The sequence below is a fragment of the Euphorbia lathyris genome, chromosome 6 (assembly GCF_963576675.1).
Source record: "Euphorbia lathyris chromosome 6, ddEupLath1.1, whole genome shotgun sequence".
Classification (NCBI taxonomy): domain Eukaryota; kingdom Viridiplantae; phylum Streptophyta; class Magnoliopsida; order Malpighiales; family Euphorbiaceae; genus Euphorbia; species Euphorbia lathyris.
In genome coordinates, this window is record NC_088915.1 from 81,242,535 (window position 1) to 81,264,577 (window position 22,043).

The 22,043-nt window shown below is 34.7% G+C and overlaps 1 protein-coding gene across 1 annotated transcript; it reads left to right on the top strand.

The window, feature by feature from the left end:
- The first annotated feature begins 760 nt into the window (after positions 1 to 760).
- On the top strand, positions 761 to 20,689 carry LOC136233315 (cysteine-rich receptor-like protein kinase 10). The gene is made up of 7 exons (XM_066022941.1): positions 761 to 1,560; positions 2,636 to 2,761; positions 2,879 to 3,003; positions 17,059 to 17,269; positions 17,451 to 17,688; positions 18,113 to 18,263; positions 20,175 to 20,689. The coding sequence occupies exons 1-6, from the start codon at positions 777 to 779 to the stop codon at positions 18,210 to 18,212; spliced, it is 1,584 nt and encodes a 527-aa protein (XP_065879013.1). The 5' UTR covers positions 761 to 776; the 3' UTR covers positions 18,213 to 18,263; positions 20,175 to 20,689.
- The last annotated feature ends 1,354 nt before the right edge of the window (positions 20,690 to 22,043 follow it).

The window sequence follows — 22,043 nt, forward strand, 5'->3', positions numbered from 1 at the left end:
AAGTGTTATTTTTAGTATGTGAAATGTCTAATATGAATATATTTTAAATTAATTAATAAATAAATAAATTATAAAATAAAATATATTACGCAAATTGATACAAATAATTTAAATAAAAAGATAAAAATTTTAAAATAAAATTTTATTCCTTGTCCTTTTGGCAGTGATATTGTCGAAATAGAAATAATGTTAAAGAAAAACATATTTTTGTATAAATAAAAATGATAATTTTATTAATATCAAATAACTACAAACAGTTTTCATGGAAAAGTTAAAAACACAATTGTTTCCATAAAAAAAAACTAAAGGGGTGTTTGGTTCATTCTTTTCATGCTTCTGTTTGTCTTTTCGCTTCAAAAGTGAGAGTTTTAGATATTTGGTTAGTGATCTCTGTTTGCTTTTTACACTTGAAAAGTAACATTTTACAAAAGCAGACTCTACTTTTTTGGAAAACAGTTTTTTCTAACAGTAACTAGGAGTTAAAACAGACAAGCCATAAATGGTGTTGGTGTTTTAAACTCATTCAAACAATATATTTTATACTGTTTGGATTAAAACGTTAAAAGCTATTTCAAAATGTTGAAACAAACACCACTTACTTATCCCTTCTTTATATTAGCTGATCAGTTGCGTTCACATGGACCCTGATAACCGCGTAAATCAGTCTATAATATGTAACGGTGAATAACCAAATTTACGTGGTTATCTGAGTACATGTGAAGGCAACTGATAAGCTAATATATATCCTGCAAAGATGAGATTATGAAAAGTTGAGTATGAATGATTCAAAGAATATGTCTTATTTTATTTTATTTCTTTTCCTAGTTATTAATTTCACGGATCTCATAGCAGCCCAGCAGCCTGAATTGCAATTCAAGGAGTGTGCCGGGAAAGGTAACTATTCCGACAACAGTATCTATCAGACAAATCTGAACAACCTCTTCACTCGGATCTATACCAACACTGAAATAAACTTCGGATTCTACAATTTCACCTACGGAGAAGATCCCGACAAAGTTTACATCATCGCTCTCTGCAGACCAGATTTTACCCCTGAATACTGCCGTTCCTGTCTGAAATACGTCGGAGATTCTCTCCTAACACTTTGTCCAAGCTTTAAGGAATCAATTGGAGGAACAGATGACTGCATGATAAGATACTCATTCCGATCCACATTCAGATTCCCGGAGTTCCGACCACACTTTTTTGTTTATGGAGAGAGAAACGTTTCTGATGATGATGTTACCGGTTTCAACTTATCCCGGTCGACCTTGCTACAGAGGCTATGGAATCAAGCAGCTGCCGGAGATTCTCGTCATAAGTTCGCCGCCGGAGAAATTGGCCGTGAAATTCAGACTATATATGGACTTGTACAGTGCACTCCTGATTTAACAGCGTCTGATTGCAGAAACTGTTTGTATAATGCTTGGGGATTAATTCCCCAATGTTGTGTGAATAGAACTGGCGGAAGAGTAATTCTCCCAAGCTGTTATGTTAGATATGAGATAGATCCTTTCGTTAATCAAATAGCTTCTCCATCCCCACCGGCAATTTCTCCAGGTAATCTAAGCTAATTTTGAAAATTTTGATTTTAGAAACTATTTGAATTAGTTTGATTTTCAACTTATCCAAAAAGTTTGATTGGGTTTCTGAATTTTAAACAGTCTCGGTAACCCTCTCAACGTGTATAATATGTTCAGTTAGCCTCCTAGACTTACACAAAATGTAATTAATTGATCATTCGGTTGTAAAAAAGTAAGTTAAATACGGAAAATATATTAGACGTTTCTTAAAAAAGATAAAACAACGAAGATCAGTGTATGTAGTTCTAACATTAGATAAGATTATTTTTATAGTTGAGCAACTAATAACTTCTTTTTTAATCTATTTTTTAATTATGTAATGACATTCTAAGATGTATGAAATACATCTTCCACATCTAACTTACGTTTTTTCAGCCGAGTTATCAATTAATTACATTTTATGCAAGTTCATGAGGCTAGCTGAACATTTTATGTAAGTTGAGGGGCTATCGAGACACTTGGAAAGTTTAGGAAGTCAATCAAACTTTTTGAACAAGTTTAGAGGGCAAATAATGTATTAAGCCTATTTTATACAAACAATTATTAGCAATCGGCTAAGTTTTAGCTAAAAGTTTACACAATCAACCAGCCAAATTAACTAATAGGTAATGATTAAGATCAAAAAAAAAAAAAAAAAAACTAATAGGTAATGAACTTGTTTGGTAAAGAGTTTTTTTTGAGGTAAAATTAAAAGTTTGAGATTTGAAAGAGCTTATTAGATCTAAAAAGCTATTTTTGAAAAAACTCATTTTATAAGTTTTTTTAATTAGCTTATTGGTCCATTTTTAAGGACATTTTTACCCCTAATTACTACTCTTTAACTCCAAATAAATGCTTTAATATATCCTTATTTGTCATTTACACAAACATCTATTAACAATTAACTAAGTTTTACCAAACAAGTTTACACATCCACTAGTCAAATCAACTAACGAAAAAGATAATATAATCAGCTAACAGCTGACTGCTACTCGCCAAATAGGACCAGTAGCTAACGGCTATTTGCGGAACAGGGATAAAATGTTTCAATTATGTTTTCTTTTTTTTTCCAGGAAATAGAAGCAAAAGGTCGCGGACTGTGATAATCGTGGCTGCCGCTGTAGCTGTTTCTGCAATAATACTTGCAGTTTCCATCTGCATCTTCATAAGAACAAGGAAGAAGAAGGATGAATTTCAACGTAATTAGTTGATTAGAACTTTTTCCTTTCAATTGAAATTCTTAATTAGATTCTTTAAAATGTTTATATCCGAATTTTTAAAATATAACTAACTTGGGCTTTCTGAATTTACTGCAGCTGTCGATTCCGAAATTCAAGAAGTGGAATCTTTGCAATTTGACCTTGTTACTATTAGAGCTGCTACGGATGATTTTTCTGAAACCAAAAAGCTTGGAGAAGGTGGATTTGGTGTCGTATACATGGTAATAATAAAATAATTATAATTGATTTGGTAGTATAATTTAAGTTCAGCTTCATCAATCAAACTTAAAAATAAAATAGAAAAATGATTAAGGATGAGGTCCACGAAAATGATTCTGAAAAGTATGTAGTTTAGAAGAGAAAAAGGAATGAATCCGATAGTTTTTATTTATAGGAGGATTGAGTTGTTCGACCTAAATGAGACATGAGGTCCACGTGGTGGCTAGTTAATTAATAATATGAGTTTGCTGTCAATTTGAAATAGTTGTCACAGCTTCAATTGTGATTTTAAAATCAAGGTGCCAGATTCGGGTTGAATGTGCATGATCTTGACGACTCTTTTCATTGGTTTATGCGGCTTTGACGGTTACTGTTGAGGGGGATACCTCATTGGGTCACATGTAATATGATTAATTATGTAATATCATATGCCCCCAACAAAAGTTACAGATCGATGTGCTTTAGGGCTTCGTGGCAGTAGATGACAGAAGGCTAAATTCCTTAATTGAGACTTCAACCTAAGTTGAACTCAAGTTATCATTCGTTTGAACCTGGTGTTGAGAATTTCCTTCTAATTAAAGAATTTGTGCTTATGTATTTTCGCATGCCTAGAAGAGAAGTAGATGAAGACGTGAGATAGTGATATTAATTGTTGAGAGATCACGTGAAGCGGAAATGTGACATTATCGTTTCCGCAGTTATCGTTAGCATTCTGAATATCTCACATGTGTCGTTTTCGCTTGCCTTTTCTCTTTAACCGATGTTATTAATGAGTGTAGTTCTACTATCGTTTCAACCTTTGGGTTACTTTGAAACAATGTAATGATTGACCAAACCAATCTCTTAATTTCGCCGCCTAATCATCTTCTTTCATAATCCTATGAAAAGATGAGACTAACTTTCTAAGGATTTTTATGCTTCATTTCTTATCCTTCAAGTTTCTTGCAAGTGTCTTCGAAACACAGTAAGTTTTTGTCTTTCCAATATCTCTCCCTTAGTTTTCTTATTGTATGAATGGATTGTGATATAAGAACTCTAAGAAATTCGCTTCCCTTGAAAATCTCGAATTCGACCCCTTTCGTGAACGTTCAAAAATACATTTGGCGCCTCAAAAGTCAAAATATGTCAAGGATGCTAAAAAAATCAAAGGATATAGAGAAGGTTGCTTCTTCTAAGCAAACGAATCCACATGTTTGTAAGCAACCATTGTCCTTAACTACAGAAGAGTTGATAAGCATTATGGCTTCATATCCAGAGTTGGATAAGATGAAGGCTAGTCTTCCCAATGAGGACCAAAGGGAGTTTACGGGCCCTCTCGAGTATATAAGGGCATTTACCCAACTACTAAAATCAGGGCTGGGGTTTCCCCTTTTTAGGCGGAATGATCAATGCGTTGAAGAAGTTCAATCTATGTCCTAGCCAGATTTAAAGAATGCTTGACTGGAATTTATTGCCTTTGCCAAGATCTACAAAGATCTGGAAATTAACTTGATCGAACCCCTATTTCGTTCCTATTGGAAACCAATAAAGAAGGTTTTGGATGACATTACATACTGGTAGATGAAATTGCATTGAAAAGTGTTTTTATTGGTAAGATGGAAAGGGTCAATGATTTCAAGTTGAAGTGGTTTTGGTTGAAAGGTAGCCCCGCAATTTCGATTGGAATTTATACTGAGGACTTCCCTTTTTAAACAACCTAAGATCATTATAATCGAGACAAATGGAAGCCTAAGAATGACCTAACTAGAAAAGGAGGAAGTCGATTGTGCGCTTATATTAGAGTATTTCGCTCAATGGAGTTACAATGAAATGGTATGGGATAATGTCCATTCGGCCCTTCGTAACAATGATGTGAAGATAGTCCATAAAGATGATAAGGGTTACTGAAAGCTCTATGAAGGTGATTTGTGTTTTCACTTCATTTTTTTGGTTCATGTACTTCTGCTAACATGTCTATTCGTGCCACCATGATAGACCGCCTGAGAGTTTTTGAGCAGGCTAAGCCAATGGAGGAGAATGCTGGAGAAGGTACATCTCTAGCTGCTGGTAAGCCTCTTATCATACAACCTAACGACTTCGTTCATGTCAAGTCTGACAAATATGTTGGTGTTGAAGTTCACAAGCTTTCTTCTTCTCCTGAATATGAACCTCCAGCTCAAGGGGGGCATTGAGACATACTTCGAAAGTGTAGTAGAGATTGAGTCTTTGATGTCGAACAAAACTATTTTTTAAGCTGTTGAACCGACTACGCAGGAAGAGAGGTATGTTACCTCCTTTGAGCCTTTGAGTGTTGATAGGGATGAACCTGAGTTGCAGGCTTCGGTTCCTGGGACTGGTGCCACCTTTTTTGCTGAGTGGGCCTCCTTAGAAAACAAAAGACCGTAAGAAGTATTTGGTTTACCGTGATTCCTTTTGCTACTCTCCTCGGTAAAAGGAAGGAGAAAAGGCTTCTTGTAAATGATTTTGATTCATTCGAGCCTGTGTTTAAGAAGATGAAGGTTGTAGATGTTGAAACACATTTTCACACTGATTTTGATTTGACAAATCTATTTAAAATTAGAATTAAATCCCTAAGGTAAATTTCCAACATATTAAATTTAAATGCTTTGATTTGTTATCACTAATGTGTTTGTTGAGTATTTTTGAAGTAATTAAAAATATAAGTGCAAACGATATTAAAGACAAATCCCAAGTCCAGTAAGTCAAATCAAGGCCCAAACAAAGCCAAGAAGAAAGTCAAACAGATTAAAAGGCTTTTGATCCACTCAGCCTAACAGTAAGAAGGATCCAGAAGAATGGCCAACTCCTTCACAACGAAGCCGCTGAGTTGGATGGACAAGCAGACAAAGTGAAAGTTGACTTGTTATCTTGCGGAAAAGACTATCCAAATGAGGAAAGGTTTAGACTCAACAGAGAAGCTGGCGCGGTGCTGTCCAGGAATCTTTGCCTAAAATGGAGAGACAATCTGACGCTTACGGACTAAAGCAACTAAATCACTGATCAAACGACAGAGAAGACTACGTTCCTATTGGTCGTGACGCTGAGCAATGAGGATAAAAGGGATAGAATAGCCGTTTCCCTCCAACGGTTATTTTGAAATTTGAAATGATCGATGGCTTCAAGTGTCATTATAAAAAGCCTGTCATTTGCTTCATTGGAACTTGATCTTCAACAAGCCGAAACTCTGAACAAATTCATTCTTGAAGTTCCCTACAAAAGCAAAGGAAATGCATTTTACACCAACTCTTATTTTCATGTAAACAAATAGATTATATCGTTCAAAGTGTTCTTTGTTATAGAACAAAAACCTTATCAATTACTAAATTGTTAGGAGACTATGAGTTGTTCGGTATTTAGCACCCAGAGGTAGATAGTGTTGAGTATAGGTTTATAGAGGACGATATTTTGTAACTGCTCGCTGACTATTGTAAGGGGTTTGTGCTCTACCCAAAAGAGCTTAGTAGTGGATTAAAGCTCGGAAAGGAATTCCGAGGATGAGATGTAGGCAGGAGGCCGAACCAGGATAAAGCTGCTGAGTAACATTTTCTATCCCTTCTCCTTTATCTGCTTGCTTTTATTTTTACCTAGTAAACGCTTAACTTAAGTATTCTTAGTTGTGTGATCTGGTGCTGAGTTCAGGAATAGACTTCCAAGTACTATTTCTTGACTCAACGTTAGAAACGACTTTAGTTGTTGATCAACTAAAGCTGCCTCTGACCACATCCAATATCATTGTGCTATTAATCAAGGTGAGCCGGTAACAAGTCAGCCTCAATACTCAAAATTTTAAATAGTTTCTTTACCCCTCCCCCCCACCTTTAGGAACTTATTCTCATATCACAAGGGACCAACAGTAGAGACATGAAAGGGAAAAGAGAAATTGGTTCTAGAGCCTTTAACTGAAGAGGAGGGGACAATGTATTGTAATAACAATCATGTAGTTTTAAGTTTTCCCTTCCATTGTTTTGATTCTTATAATATGATTTGTTTCCTATGGTTGTTGAACCATATATAATTTTAGTTGTGGGATCAGTCGTATGGAGAGTGTGGCACTTTGAACAATCTTATTGGCGAGACAGGTCCTGGTCTCGGGAGATAGGATCCTTATACTATTTTTGTGGCACAACCTCGTGCGTGTCCACTAACAACATGTTTTGGCTCCATCTCTACCAAATCAATTAGTGGAGATAGTGGAAGTAAAAGTAGGAAGTTATTGGACATGAAGTGTGAAACTTTTAGCTATAAATAGGACTCCAAATCACCATTCCAATTCCAAACAAAACATCCAAACAATACAATACAATAACCCAACTTCGTGTCATGTTTTCTTTAGCTTTCGGTACCCAAATTTCGTGTTTACAAGCCTATAATCCTTCATTAACAATGTGTTTTCCAGTTCTAATCGTTTGTTTGTCAATCCCAAACCCGAAACTTAACGTTCTTCTTGCCCAAACACTACAAAAAAAGGGTTTATTACGACGCTAAAATAAATAGTTTAGCGATGCTTTTCAGCGTCTCTAAGTGGTTACCCACGCTTCTCAAAGCGTCGTTACAAGAGTCGTTAAATCACGTGTCGTTAATTTTAACGACGCATAAAACCTTATGTGGGTAAATTCAATCTGACGACATATCGCGGAGAAACGTCGTCATGCTTCCAATGCTTACATTTTAGCGTCACCGATTTTTCATATTATATATTTTTAATTTTCCAAATCTCAACTACGCTTTTAATAAAGCGTCACAAAATTAACAACATATAATTTTTGTTATGTCGTTACGTCGCTTCAGAAAATATTCATTACGTATTATTGAATATCACGACACTTTAATTTAAAAGTGTCTCCAAATTAAGGATATTTAGTTATATAAACGTCTACATTTAGCTACATAATGCAACAACATTTTGAGCTAAAATATTGTTTCTAAATTACAACACTTGAATATTATTATGTCCTCATTATAACAACATTTCATATATAAACGTCTTGACGACACTTCGATTAAAAATCTTTAAATTACGACATAATTACATAAATGTCTTCATTTAGCTATATTAAGAATAAATGCAAAAACATTTATTTGTAAAAAAACCCTCAAATTACAATGTATAACCATTCTTACATTATCAACATAACATTTTTACGAATAAACATTTTAAAATTTAAAGTACATGGTTATAATAATAATATGCCCCTATTTTCAACAACTCATAATGCTGGAGAGAAAAAAAAAAATTCTACTACAAAAAAGACCTTGAAAGTTCTAATAAAACCAAAAAAATACATAGCAACTTCCACTACAAAGAGTTGCTTAGTCAGAGTCAAATTCTTGAAAAGTTTATAGCAGAGCAAAATTAACTTCTTGAAATGCAGTTGGATTTGTTTTCCTCCCTTATTGAGCAATTAGGATGCATTCCCTGCAAATATGAGAGAGATAAAGTTAAATTCTTGAAAATCTTGTTCTTTAATATACCATAGATTAAGTGAGAAAAAAATACCAAAGAGAAAGCATATAAAATAAGTGAATAACATCGGTAGAAAACTAAAAGCCTTCTCAGTGTACCGAAACAAAGCAACAAATTAGTGGCAGTAATATGATATTAAACAGAAATAGGAAGCTTACTTACCTGTAAAAGGAACCACCACTTAATTTCCTCATCCTTTCCCATTTGCTCTATCCTTTACACTTTACCAAACCTGTAGTTCCCCAACCTCTTTTCCACAAAAAAAATCAAATCAAATCAATACAGAATGTTCTGAATCTAAATCAAACTTAAAGAAAGAAAACCCAATATTATCATTTTTTTAATAGAAAATTGTCTCAACCTAAATCAAACTTGAAAATGGCATACAAAGTCATGAAATAGAGAAAGATACTTGAAGTCAGAAAACCGTGTTATGGGTCCAGCCCATATTTAAGGTCCATTTAATATTAATTTTGGCTTCTTATAGAAGCTAAGTTAATATGTATTTAAGTGTATGAGTTGTCATTTATTGAGATAAGTGAAGGAAGAAGAAAAGACACACCAAAAGGAGATTTTCGGATTTGGCATTTTCTCTCATTAGGTCAGTTCACGTTTTTGTCGATTCCCGGAGATTGAACCGTCGGATCGTCACGATTTTTGGACAGGAGCTTCTAGACATATTGTTCCTTGTTCTCACCGTTGGGATCGCCGTTCGGAGGTCGGAAAGGTCTGTTCGGAGTTGGGGCAGATTGTAGACTGATTTCTTCTCTTTCTTGGTATTTGTCTACTTCTTGAAATCTCTTATTGTTTCACGATTGTTGGTGGGTTATAAACCTTTTGTAAGACTTTGTTGGGTTTGTTTTGCCCTCAATTTTATCATAATAAGAGAACTAGGGTGGACTCCTCAAACGTCCCGTGGTTTTTACTCTTCACACCGAAGAGGTTTGATTGTGGTTTTGGATTTCCATTCTTGTGGTTATAGTTGCTGTTTTGATTTGGACTTGGGTTGTGCTTTGGTTGATTGTTTGTTAGATTGATCATTGTGGTGTTGTTATTGGTATTCCGCGTATTTGATTGTTGTTATTGGTAACCAGTCTTTTGGGTCCTTCAATTGGTATCAGAGCAAGGTTAATTTTTGAAGTTAGCTATGGAATCTAATAACAGTAATAGTTCCATGGTCAAATTGACATCAACCAATTATTCTATATGGAGACCTATGATGGAAGATTTGTTATTTTGCAAAGATTTGTATGACCTAATTGATGCAGAAACCAAAGAGGATGGTAGTTTGTCCAAACCAGTCAAACCAGAAACATTGGAAGATAGAGAATGGGAAAAGTTGAAAAGAAAGACTTTAGGGACTATCAGACAATGGGTTGATATTAGCATTTTCAACCATGTTTCTCAAGAGTCCGACCCATATGATTTGTGGAAGAAATTAGAGGGTCTTTATGAAAGAAAGACTACTCATAACAAGGCTTCTTTGATTAAGAGGCTTGTTAATTTGAAGTTGAAAAGTGGGAAGTCAGTTTCTGAACATCTTAGTGATTTTCAAGATATAATCAACAAACTTACCACTATGAAGATTATTCTTGATGATGAGTTGTAGGCTTTATTTCTGTTGAGTTCATTGCCAGATAGTTGGGAAACTCTTGTTGTGACTATTAGTAACTCTGCTGCTCCAGATGGTGTACTTTCTTTGGATGTGATTAAAGAGAGTATGTTTAATGAAGAGATAAGAAGAAAGGAGATGGGAGTTGATAATTCACAAGCTCTGGTTGTTGAGAACAGAGGTAGAGGCAAGAGTAGAGGTCCAAAGAGGCGTGGTAACTCAAGAGGTAGGTTTAAGTCCAGAGATGGGAAAGAGCCTATGGTATGTCATCACTGCAACAAACCGGGTCACATAAAGAAATATTGCTACCGTTGGAAAAGAGAACAAGGCAAGAAGCAAGATTCTCAGAAGGAGGGAGATGATAAAAATACTGCAGCTGTCACTTCTAAAAGTGATGATGATGTTTCTTTGATTTGTGCAACTAGTGAGTGTCATCATGTTGATGGTTCAGGCACAGAGTGGCTTGTTGATACAGGAGCTTCCTATCATTGTGTTCCTAGAAAGGAATACTTCTTGAACTACAAAGCATGAGATTTTGGTAGTGTCAAGATGGGAAATCAGAGTTCGGCAAGCATTGTTGGCATGGGTGATATTCGGGTGAAGACAAGTGTTGGATGCATGCTTATATTGAAGAATGTGCGCCATATTCCCGATCTACGCCTTAACTTGTTGTATGCAAATGTTCTTGATCAAGAAGGCTTCAGGCATACCTTTGGAGATGGCAAATGGAGATTGTCCAAGGGTTCATTGACAGTTGCTCGAGGTGATTTGTGTTGCTCTTTGTATAAAACATACTTGAATGTATGTTCTGGTGAGCTAAATGCAGTTGAAGAAAAGAACTCTCCAAATTTATGGCATAGAAGATTGGGACACATGACAGATAAAGGGTTAAAATTTTTGGCAGGTAAATCTCTTATTCCTGTTGATAAAGCTGTTTCTTTTGACCCTTGTGATTATTGCTTAGCAGGAAAGCAACATAGAGCTTCCTTTTCTAAGAAGTCTACAAAAAAGGAAGGAAAGTTGGAGTTGATACACTCTGATGTTTGTGGTCCTTTAGAGGTGGAGTCTCTTGGTGGCAGTAAATATTTTGTCACTTTTATTGATGATGCTACTCGAAGAACTTGGGTTTACATGTTGAAGACAAAGAGTGAAGTGTTTGAAACTTTCAAGAAGTTTCATGTCATGGTAGAAAGGGAGACAGAAAGAAAATTGAAGTGTCTTCGATCTGACAATGGTGGTGAGTACACTTCTAAAGAATTTGAGAATTATTGTTCACACCATGGAATTAAACATGTAAAAACTGTGCCCGGCACCCCTCAACACAATGGTGTAGCAGAGAGAATGAACAGAACAATTGTGGAGAAAGTGAGATGTATGCTTAGAATGTCTAATCTTCCAAAGACATTTTGGGCTGAAGCTGTTAATACTTCAGTGTACTTGATCAATCGTTCACCATCGATTCCTCTTGGCCTTGAGATACCCGAGAGAGCATGGAAGGGTAGAGATCCTACTTATTCACATTTGAGAGTCTTTGGATGCAAGGCATATATGCATGTGCCAAAAGAACAGAGATCAAAGCTTGATTCTAAGACTAATCCTTGTGTATTTATTGGCTATGGTGATGAGGAGTATGGTTTTAGACTCTATGATCCAGAGAAGAAGAAGGTAGTGAGAAGCAGAGATGTAGTATTCTTTGAGCATGAGATGGGCTCAGAACTTCTAAGTACAAGATACAATTCTACTCCTACATTGTCATTTGATACTACTGATGTTTCTTCTACTTCTATTCCTATTCCTATTGAGCAGCCAACAAATGAGAATGTTGAACCAACATTTGATGGTGTTGAGGAGGTACAACCAAATGAAGATGGTGATGCACCAGAATTTGATAATGATGGTGATGGTGTACCAGAATTTGATGATGTTCCACATGATGATCAGAATGATATAGAGGATGTTCATGAGCAGGGGGAGCAGCCAGCTCCTTTGGTGGAAGAAGCACCGGTTCGAAGGTCAACTAGAGAAAGAAAACCTTCTACAAAATATCCAAGTTCGGAGTTTATTCTTGTCACTGATGAGGGGGAGCCAGAGAACTTTGAAGAAGTGTTGTCTAGTAAAGACAAAAATCTTTGGCTTGATGCTATGAAGGAAGAGATGGATTCCTTGAAAAAGAATGAAACATATGTGCTTGTGAAGCCTCCTAAAGGCAAGAAGGTCTTGAAAAACAGATGGGTTTTTAAGAACAAGAAAGATGGTGACAAGATAGTGAAGCGCAAAGCCAAATTGGTGGTAAAGGGTTGCAATCAGAAGAAGGGCATTGATTTTGATGAGATCTTCTCTCCTGTTGTCAAGATGAGATCTATAAGAACTGTTTTAGGTTTAGCTGCAAGTCTTGATTTGGAGTTGGAGCAGCTTGATGTGAAAACTGCTTTCTTACATGGTGATTTGCATGAGGAGATATATATGGAGCAACCTGAAGGGTTTGAAGAGAAGGGAAAAGAAAAGCTTGTTTGCAAGTTGAAGAAGAGTCTTTATGGGCTCAAACAGGCACCAAGGCAATGGTATCGGAAGTTTGATTCTTTCATGACAAAGAATGGTTACAATAGAACTTCAGCAGATCCTTGTGTGTATTTTAGAAATCTCCCTGGAGGTAACTTCATTATCCTTCTTTTATATGTGGATGATATGTTGATAGTTGGACAAGATGCAGGGATGATTTCCAACTTGAAGAAGGATTTGTCCAAGTCATTTGACATGAAAGACTTGGGTCCAGCTAAGCAGATCTTAGGCATGGAGATAGTTCGTGATAGAAAAGCTGGAAAGTTGTGGCTATCACAAGAAAAGTATATTGAACGTGTGCTTGAAAGGTTTAATATGAAGAATGCCAAGCCTGTTAATACACCTTTAGCAGCTCACTTCAAGTTGAGTAATAAAGCTTGTCCTAAGTCAGATGAAGAAAAAACGAGTATGTCTTCTGTTCCTTATTCATCTGCTGTTGGTTCTTTGATGTATGCTATGGTTTGTACTAGACCAGATATTGCACAAGCTGTTGGTTTGGTGAGTAGATACTTATCTAATCCGGGTAAGGTTCATTGGGAAGCTGTTAAGTGGATTTTCAGGTACTTACGTGGAACTTCCAGATTGAGTTTGTGTTATGGAGGTGGCAAACCGATTCTTGAGGGATATACAGATGCAGACATGGCTGGTGATCTTGATAATAGAAAGTCTACCTCAGGTTATGTTTTTACATTTTCAGGGGGAGCCATTTCATGGCAATCCAAGCTACAAAAGTGTGTCGCATTGTCTACTACTGAGGCATAGTATATAGCAGCCGTGGAAGCGTGTAAAGAGATGATTTGGTTAAAAAGGTTTCTTCAAGAGTTGGGTTTGAAGCAAAGTGAGTATGTAACATTCTGTGACAGTCAGAGTGCTATGGACTTGAGCAAGAATGCCATGTATCATGCTCGTACCAAGCACATTGATATCAGATATCATTGGTTGCGGAATGTGATTGAAGAGAAAGAATTGTTGTTAAAGAAAGTCCACACAGATAAAAATGCAGCAGACATGTTAACCAAGGTGGTTCTCGGAAGCAAGCTTGAGCTTTGTAGTAAGCTCTCCGGGATGAGATTCAAACGTTGAAGAATTTGAGTTTTTTCTTCTCTCCGTGATGGGCTGGAGGGGGAGATTGTTATGGGTCCAGCCCATATTTAAGGTCCATTTAATATTAATTTTGGCTTCTTATAGAAGCTAAGTTAATATGTATTTAAGTGTATGAGTTGTCATTTATTGAGATAAGTGAAGGAAGAAGAAAAGACACACCAAAAGGAGATTTTCGGATTTGGCATTTTCTCTCATTAGGTCAGTTCACGTTTTTGCCGATTCCCGGAGATTGAACCATCGGATCGTCACGATTTTTGGACAGGAGCTTCTAGACATATTGTCCCTTATTCTCACCGTTGGGATCGCCGTTTGGAGATCGGGAAGGTCTGTTCGGAGTTGGGGCAGATTGTAGACTGATTTCTTCTCTTTCTTGATATTTGTCTACTTCTTGAAATCTCTTATTGTTTCATGATTGTTGGTGGGTTATAAACCTTTTGTAAGACTTTGTTGGGTTTGTTTTGCCCTCAATTTTATCATAGTAAGAGAAGTAGGGTGGACTCCTCAAACGTCCCGTGGTTTTTACTCTTCACACCGAAGAGGTTTTCCACGTATAAATCTTGTATTGTTGATTGTGGTTTTGGATTTCCATTCTTGTGGTTATAGTTGCTGTTTTGATTTGGACCTGGGTTGTGCTTTGGTTGATTGTTTGTTAGATTGATCCTTGTGGTGTGGTAACCCGTCTTTTGGGTCCTTCAAACCGAAGATACTTGAACATCATAGGAATCTGAAATAGAGAAAGATAAATAGGATTTGATCAATCCTAAATTCTATTTCTAGGAAAACAGAGGTCCACAACCAATAAATCGGAAAATTAAGAACGTACCTAGAACCGAGGATGAAGAAACGGAGTGCGACAACAATAAAGGATAAAGCGTGAACAATGAACAGGTCCATCAACAGAAGGAGCCACGGAAAGGAATAGCTTGAACTGTCGAATAGTCATGTAGATTGGAATGTCGAAGTCGAGCTGCGGGAGGCATCACTGGAGCTTCATTGTGGGAGTCGGAGTGGGAGAGAAATTTAGGCTGATAGTGGGAGACGTGTGGGGAACGTGTGGGGAGTTGAGGTTAAACGGAAAAGGAAATACATATTAAATACAAATATATATATACATATATTAGATTAATTTAAGATTAATTTTTTCTTTTTAGATTAAGTGAACAACCGATTTTAGATAGATCTTTTTTGAGTTTAAATTCTTTATCCATCCTTTTTAAACTTTAAAAAGATATAGTTTTTAATTTTAAAAAGATATAGTTATTTTCTTTCGGTAAAATTTGCATTAAAAAAAAGATATAGTTTTTTTTTTTAATTTGAAAGTAAAATTTTAAAATGCCTAACATAAAAGTTAGAAAATGTTATTATATAATTATAAAAGGTGGACACAATTTCAAAAATATATGTTGAATTTATCAAAATATGGAAAAAACTAAACAAACGTCTTTAAATAAAAAAATACAAGGATATTTTTTTTATTGATACCAAATTTAAATTTTCTTAAAGATAAAAAAAAATACCGACATTTATTTTACAAGTGTAATTAAAAATTTTTAAATGCCAACAAAAAAAACGTCATTAAGTAATATAAAAGGCAGCACAAATTAAAAAGCGTGGTTGAATTTTTAAATACGGGATAAAAAAATAAAAATATATTCAGTTGAAAAAATATCGAGACACTTTTAACGACGCAAAATTCTAAGCCGTCTTTAGCTTAAAAAAATGCAGATGCTTTTTTAAAAGTGTGGTTAATTTTTTAAAAATACCATCAAATAATAAAAGGCGTTGTTAAGTGATAGTAAAAGACGACATAAATATAAAAGTGTGGTTAAATTTTGAAATATGAAGACACATGCCAAAATGCATCGCTAAAAAATGTCGTAATAGACCTTTTTTTTGTAGTGAAAGTTCATTAAAGTTCGTTTTTTTTATCCCTTTTAAACATTATGTCCATCAATTTCGTTTTAACTTTTTCAACCCCTTACAGTCTGCTTTTGTCCCATATTCTTACTCACATTTGTTCCTAACACCCCGAGTTTAATTTTAGACTTTCGTTTCGCCTCAATCCGTGTCCGAAACCCATTTACAAGCCATCCCAAAATAAAATTTTCCACAAAAATCTGTTTTTGCCCATTTTAAAATTGATCCATTTGCTATACTTTTTTGTCATCATTTTCCAGAGTCCCACGCGTTGTTCACCAATTGTTCACTTCGCTCATTTTGTTCGTGAATTTAAAGCCGCTTGTAGCTCAAGGCCTCGTTGAAATAGTCAATATTTGACTTCAAATTTATTATTTCAATTTCAATTCCAGTTTGTTATTCCAATTTTACATTCCAATTTCCATTTATGTTGATGATTTCATTTTAAATTCAATTAGCAATTGATTTAGCTATAAAATAGAATTAATATCAATTGTAATTCCTTGTTTCATCTTAAGTACTTGTAATTAAACATTTTTACATTAATATTAATAAAATAGAATTTCCCAAAACCCCTGTGTCATTTTTGCTTTTCAATTTCATTTCTTTTAGTCGTGGTAGTTATAAATTATCTAACAAAGCTTCTATAGCGACACTAGAAATTCATAAGGGACTTTTTTAATCTTTGCATCCCTCGTCAATCGTTTTGTTTAGAATTCAAATTTTCGTGCATATAAGCCATAAACATAACCGTCCTTATTAACTGATAAATAACTTTTCTGGCACGTCCGTACCCAATACATACGTGACAAGGTTGGAATTAACAATATTACAAAAATATCGCTAACAGAATGCCTAAATTCGTAAACTACAAAAAGTATAGAGACCACTATTTGTAAACTTTTAAACTCTAAAACTATTTATGGGTGTTTGGTTACCTACTTTTCATCTCATATTTGCATTTTCACTTTAAAAGGAAGAGTTTTAGGTGTTTAGTTAGACACTTTCTGTTTGTTTTTTACAGCTGAAAAGTAGTTTTTTTATAAAAGCATGAAATCTCTGTTTTTTGGAAAAACAGTCTTTTCAAAAGACAAACATAAAACAAGAACAACAAACAGTAAATAGTCAAACGGGTCCTTAAACTCCAAAATACTAATCGGATTGAATCACATGATTTATTTATACAGTTTCCTATTATTATTATTATTATTGGAAAATATAGGTTAAGTGACTACTTAAATTGTGGTGAAGCTCTTAACCTAGTGGTTGAGAGCTTACCTATACCTTGCAAGGTCATGGGTAGCGAGGATTTTTCTTTCTTCTTTAATATCGCAATTAAAAAAAAAAAAAAATGACCACTTAAATTAATTTGAATTGGTTATCAAACTTTTATATTTACAGGGTACCCTTCCTAATGGACAAGAAATAGCTGTGAAGAGATTGGCCAGAGGATCAGGACAAGGTGAACTAGAATTCAAGAACGAAGTCGTTTTAGTTGCTAAGCTTCAACACAGGAATTTGGTTAAGTTGTTGGGTTTCTGCTTGGAAGGACAAGAAAGACTTCTTGTCTACGAGTTTTTGCCTAACTCAAGCCTCAATAACTTCATATTTGGTAAATTGCTTGTAGTTCTTACACACGTTACATCTTATCGATAAAACGTTAACGTGACATTAAATTATTGGTTACATGTCAACGTTTTATTGATTAAAATATAGTGTAACATTAAATTATTGATTTAACATACGAATGATGTAGTGTATTTGACGTATAATAAAACTTCACTTACTTGCAGATCAAGTCAAACGAGAAAATTTAAATTGGAAAACGCGATACAAGATCATAAGAGGCATAGCTCGAGGTCTTGTTTATCTTCACGAAGATTCTCGACTTCGAATTATTCATCGTGATCTTAAAGCTAGTAACATTTTGTTAGATGAAGAAATGAATCCAAAAATTTCAGATTTTGGTACCGCCAGAATATTTGCAGTAGATCAGACACAGGACGATACAAGTAGAATTGTCGGAACATTGTAAGTATATATATGTGCGAAACTAAGAACAATTATATATATATATATATATATATATATATATATATAATCAAAATTTCACCGCCGAAAGTAGAAAAATAAAATATATAATTTTTGAATTTTTATTTTTTCACGTGGAATATTTTAATTTTGTATCATTCACGTTATATTTTCGGTAAATATATTTGCTGGTTTTCAGAGAAGAAAACCATAAGTGAAACAAAACTTACTGTGATAACTTTTTTTTATTAAGAGTTTAAGGTTACGGTATTTATATTTCATTCTTAACAATTAAACCAACATTGATGTAATTTGTAATTGTTCGCTATAGCGTCTTAAATGTACTAACCTAGTTGATATGTTTGACGGCTTTCGGTTCTTTTAACTCTCGACATTTTACTTAAAAAATCTTATATATTTGTAGTGGATATATGGCTCCGGAATACATAAGGCGTGGGCACTTCTCTACGAAGTCGGATGTATTTAGCTTTGGTGTTTTGATTTTAGAGATTGTAAGTGGCTGAAAGAACAATGGCTGCCGAGTTGGAGATGAAGACGAGGACTTTTTAACCTATGTAAGTATAATCGAACACCGATTTCTTTCATGTTTTATTCCATCTTGTTCCAAAGTCAGTTTTTGAGGATTGGAGGTGCAAATTTTTGAAATAGATATCTTCATAAGTTAGTTGGTCTGATCAGCTCGTCCAAGCTCTCCATTCATGGAAGGAGTCCAGATATGCATATTTAACCTATAACCCGATCCAAACCCGTAAAACCAGAATATAAAATGAGTCGAACTTATATTTTATTTCAAAACCTAAGTCCGCCCGGCTCGTCCTCATAAAAATATTATATTTTTTAAAAGGTTATTTGACATTATTTATTATTCTATGTTTTTCAAATAATTCAATCTATTAATGAGTTGCCAGTGCATAAACAAAAATCTACTGCCAGTGCATAAACGAAATCTTTTTTTTTATTATTATTCTAATGATTTATACACATTTTCTTTGTGATATTTGATCTTAAAAAATATTTAAAGATAATTAATTATTTGTTTGTAAATTCAAATTTTAATTATTCTGTTAATTTTTTTTGTTATTATATATTTTATTCACTGAATTTTATTAAATCAATTTTTTATTAAATCAGCTAACTAAACTTTAGTTTATTGTATTTTATTAATAGTTATATTTTAATTTTACTTATTTATTCATTTTTCAATATAAATATAATGTGGATTGTGTTGAGCTTAGACAAGATAAGTAGGTGTGAAGTTTAGACTCAACTAAATCCATTGACATGTCTATTTTGAGATAATTACATTTATTATCTTACATTTATGGAAATTTTGAAAAATTTAAAAATTAAACCATCAATTTTTGATTTTTTCAAATTACCATATTTTGAGCTTTTTGGTTCTGAACATACATTTTCACCCTTCTAACCTACCAATACTTAAACACAGGAAAACCATAAAGTGGAAAGAAATAAATTTACTTAGAATCACATTTCCATAGAATCAGGTGTGTAGACAGGGGCCTGGGCCCTTCGGCCGCTGGAACTACATTGACTCCAGGTAGTTTCGGCCCCCTGTCGTAATTTTTTTATCGAGTATTGAAATTAGCGCCCCCCCCCCCCCCCCATTACGTGTTAGGTTTGTTCAAAATTCAAAATTCAAATATTTTGGACATATTAGTACTCCCTAAATCCAAACTTCTAAATTGTTTTTGGAAATATTAGGCATATCTAAATTCAAATTTCTATTTTTTTTGTTTGTTAGGCCTTTATATATTCAAATTTCTAAAATTTTTTTATCTATTAGGCCTCCCTAAATCCAAATTTCTAATTTTTTTGGGCCCTTAGGCCTCTCTAATTCAAAATTTCAATATTTTTGGCCTATTAGGTACAACCTAAATCCAAATTTCTAATTTTTTTTAGGAATGTTAGGCCTATCTAAATCTAAATTTATAATTTTTTTGGCATATTAGGCCTCTATAAATCCAAATTTCTATTTTTTTTTTATGTCTCTCTAAATCCAAATTTTTTATTTTTTTTGGCATGTTTTTTTTATCGTATGCCTTTTAAAATCAATTTTTTTTTACCTGTTTAGCCCTCCCTAAATCCAATTCTTTTTTAGATGTTAGGACTTTTTTTTTGAAAGATTTACATGTTAGGACTATTAAATGAAATCTGGTTTAATTTTGAAAAATTGTACATTAATACTTAAAAATTGGTTCTTGACCATTTAAATTATAACACGCATATATACAAAAAAAAAAAAATTGACCAAGTTCGATTTAGCAAAAATTTTTTTTACAGACGCACATGTAAAATCGGCCCCCCGACCGAGTAATCTTGTATTCAGCACTACATAGAATTTTGATTTCTATCAACTTTACAATTGAGAATTACCAACTATTCAAATGATCAAATGTTAAAGGACTTTTATATTAGTAAAGTGCGTTTTTTTTTTTTTGTCGTAGGTTTGGCGAAACTGGAAGGAGGGAAGAGCTTTGCACCTGATAGATCCGAAGTTGAAGGATGGTTCGAGAAGTGAAATGAAGAGATGCATTGACATTGGATTACTATGTGTTGAAGAAAATGAAGCTAATCGACCAACAATGGCTCAAGTAGTTACCATGCTTAGTAGCTATTCCATTACTTTACCACTTCCTTCAAAACCTGCCTTCTTTAATTACAGTGAACCATTAGGGAATCCCTCCTCATTTAATTTAAGAGTAACGGAGTCGACAAGCGGATCACAAGTCATTAATTCCCGAAACGAGGCTTCAATCACTGAGTTGTATCCTCGATAGTTGTGTTCGGTGGCAAATACAGAATTGGTCCGTTGAAGGTCCAATTTTTCCTAAATCGAAGTTCGCTCAATTTTTTTTGGCGTATATATAAATGTTATCATTTAAGTGGTCAGGTGCCTACTTTATGTATCACTGTACAACTTCTCAAAATTAAGTAAGATTTGAAGATTTAGTTGTTTGGATGACATATTGGCCATGTTTGGGAATTAGCTGTTAGCTGATTACATTAGCTGATTTGACTAACTGTTTGTGTAGACCTGTTTGGTAAAAATTAACCGATTGATAATAGCGGTTTGTGCAAAAAGACGAATAAGGGCATTTATTTTTTTAATTTAAGGACCTGCAAACTAAAAGTAGGGTTAAAGAAGTCCATTAATTTTAATATTGCAAAACGCTAATTGAAAAAGCTCCTAAAATGAGCTTTTTCTAAATTAGCGTTTTTATCCCAAAACTCTCTCTCCACCAAACACTCCAATCAGCGGTTTCAGTGGTCAAACCGCTAAAGTTGGCCAAAACAGTTTTTTTATCCCAAAACGCTCTTTACCAAACAGGGCCATTATATATTAATTAAGTTGAATTTACAATTGGGGTTATCTGCCTCGCAGCAAAGGCGTGGCTTGGATATGGTGGATGATTTTTTGATAAATGATGATTGTGTTGGTTTGCCAGTTATGCCGGCTGAGGTGGAAGAGGGTATCAAGCGGGTTTGTAGATGTTTTGACATGGAGCATTTGTGTATTTGGGAACCTGCGTCTTGTGGTATTTTTACGGTAAAATTGTTTTATGATTGGATGCAGCCTCCTAGGTTGAAATTGGGTTGGTGTGGTTTTCTTTGGCGTTGGTTTATTCCTCCTGCGCATTCATTTATTTGTTGGAGGGCTTTTTTGGGTTATCTTCCTACTCACGAGAATTTGAAGAGGCGTGGTTGCTTGATTGTCTCTAGATGTCCGTTGTGTCTTTCTCATGAGGAGACAGCAGATCATATTTTGCTAACATGTGTTTTTTCGCAGGAGGTTTGGCGAGGAGTTTCTGATTTGTTTGGGAGATCTCTAGTTTTGGATGGTGGTTTCCAAATTCTGATTTTGGAAGCTGCTAAACAGAGATTTAGCTCTCAAATTGCTGAACTTTGGTCTGTGGCAATTGTTAGCACTGTGTGGGCTCTTTGGTTGGCAAGGAACAATCATATTTTTAAAGAGGAAAAACCAGTTATTTCTTTGACTCTTAGGCGTGTTTGGAGCGCTATTTGTGAAGCGGCTAATCAGGGTCGTGGTTTTACTTGGAATTCTTCTGATGAGTTACAAATTCTGAGGGAATTGAGAATTGATAGAAGATTTCCTAGGGGGCCTCGTATTATGCAAGTGGTTTGGCAGCGTCCTCCGGTTGGTTGGATTAAGGTTAATACCGATGCTTCTATTTTGGGTAGTCCGGGTGCTGCGGGTTGTGGTGGTATTTACCGATCCTCAAATGGAACATTTATGGGTGCTTTTGCTTTCCCCTTTGATGTGTCTTTTGCTTTTTTAGCCGAGTTGAAGGCTG

What these genes read in the sequence shown, in the direction of transcription:
- LOC136233315 (XM_066022941.1), top strand. Translation starts at nt 777, where the DNA reads ATGAATGATTCAAAGAATATGTCTTATTTTATTTTATTTCTTTTCCTA. An exon ending in GATTTGGTGTCGTATACATG is followed by an intron (nt 3,004 to 17,058) that starts GTAATAATAAAA and finishes TTATATTTACAG; the next exon opens with GGTACCCTTCCTAATGGACA. An exon ending in CCTCAATAACTTCATATTTG is followed by an intron (nt 17,270 to 17,450) that starts GTAAATTGCTTG and finishes ACTTACTTGCAG; the next exon opens with ATCAAGTCAAACGAGAAAAT.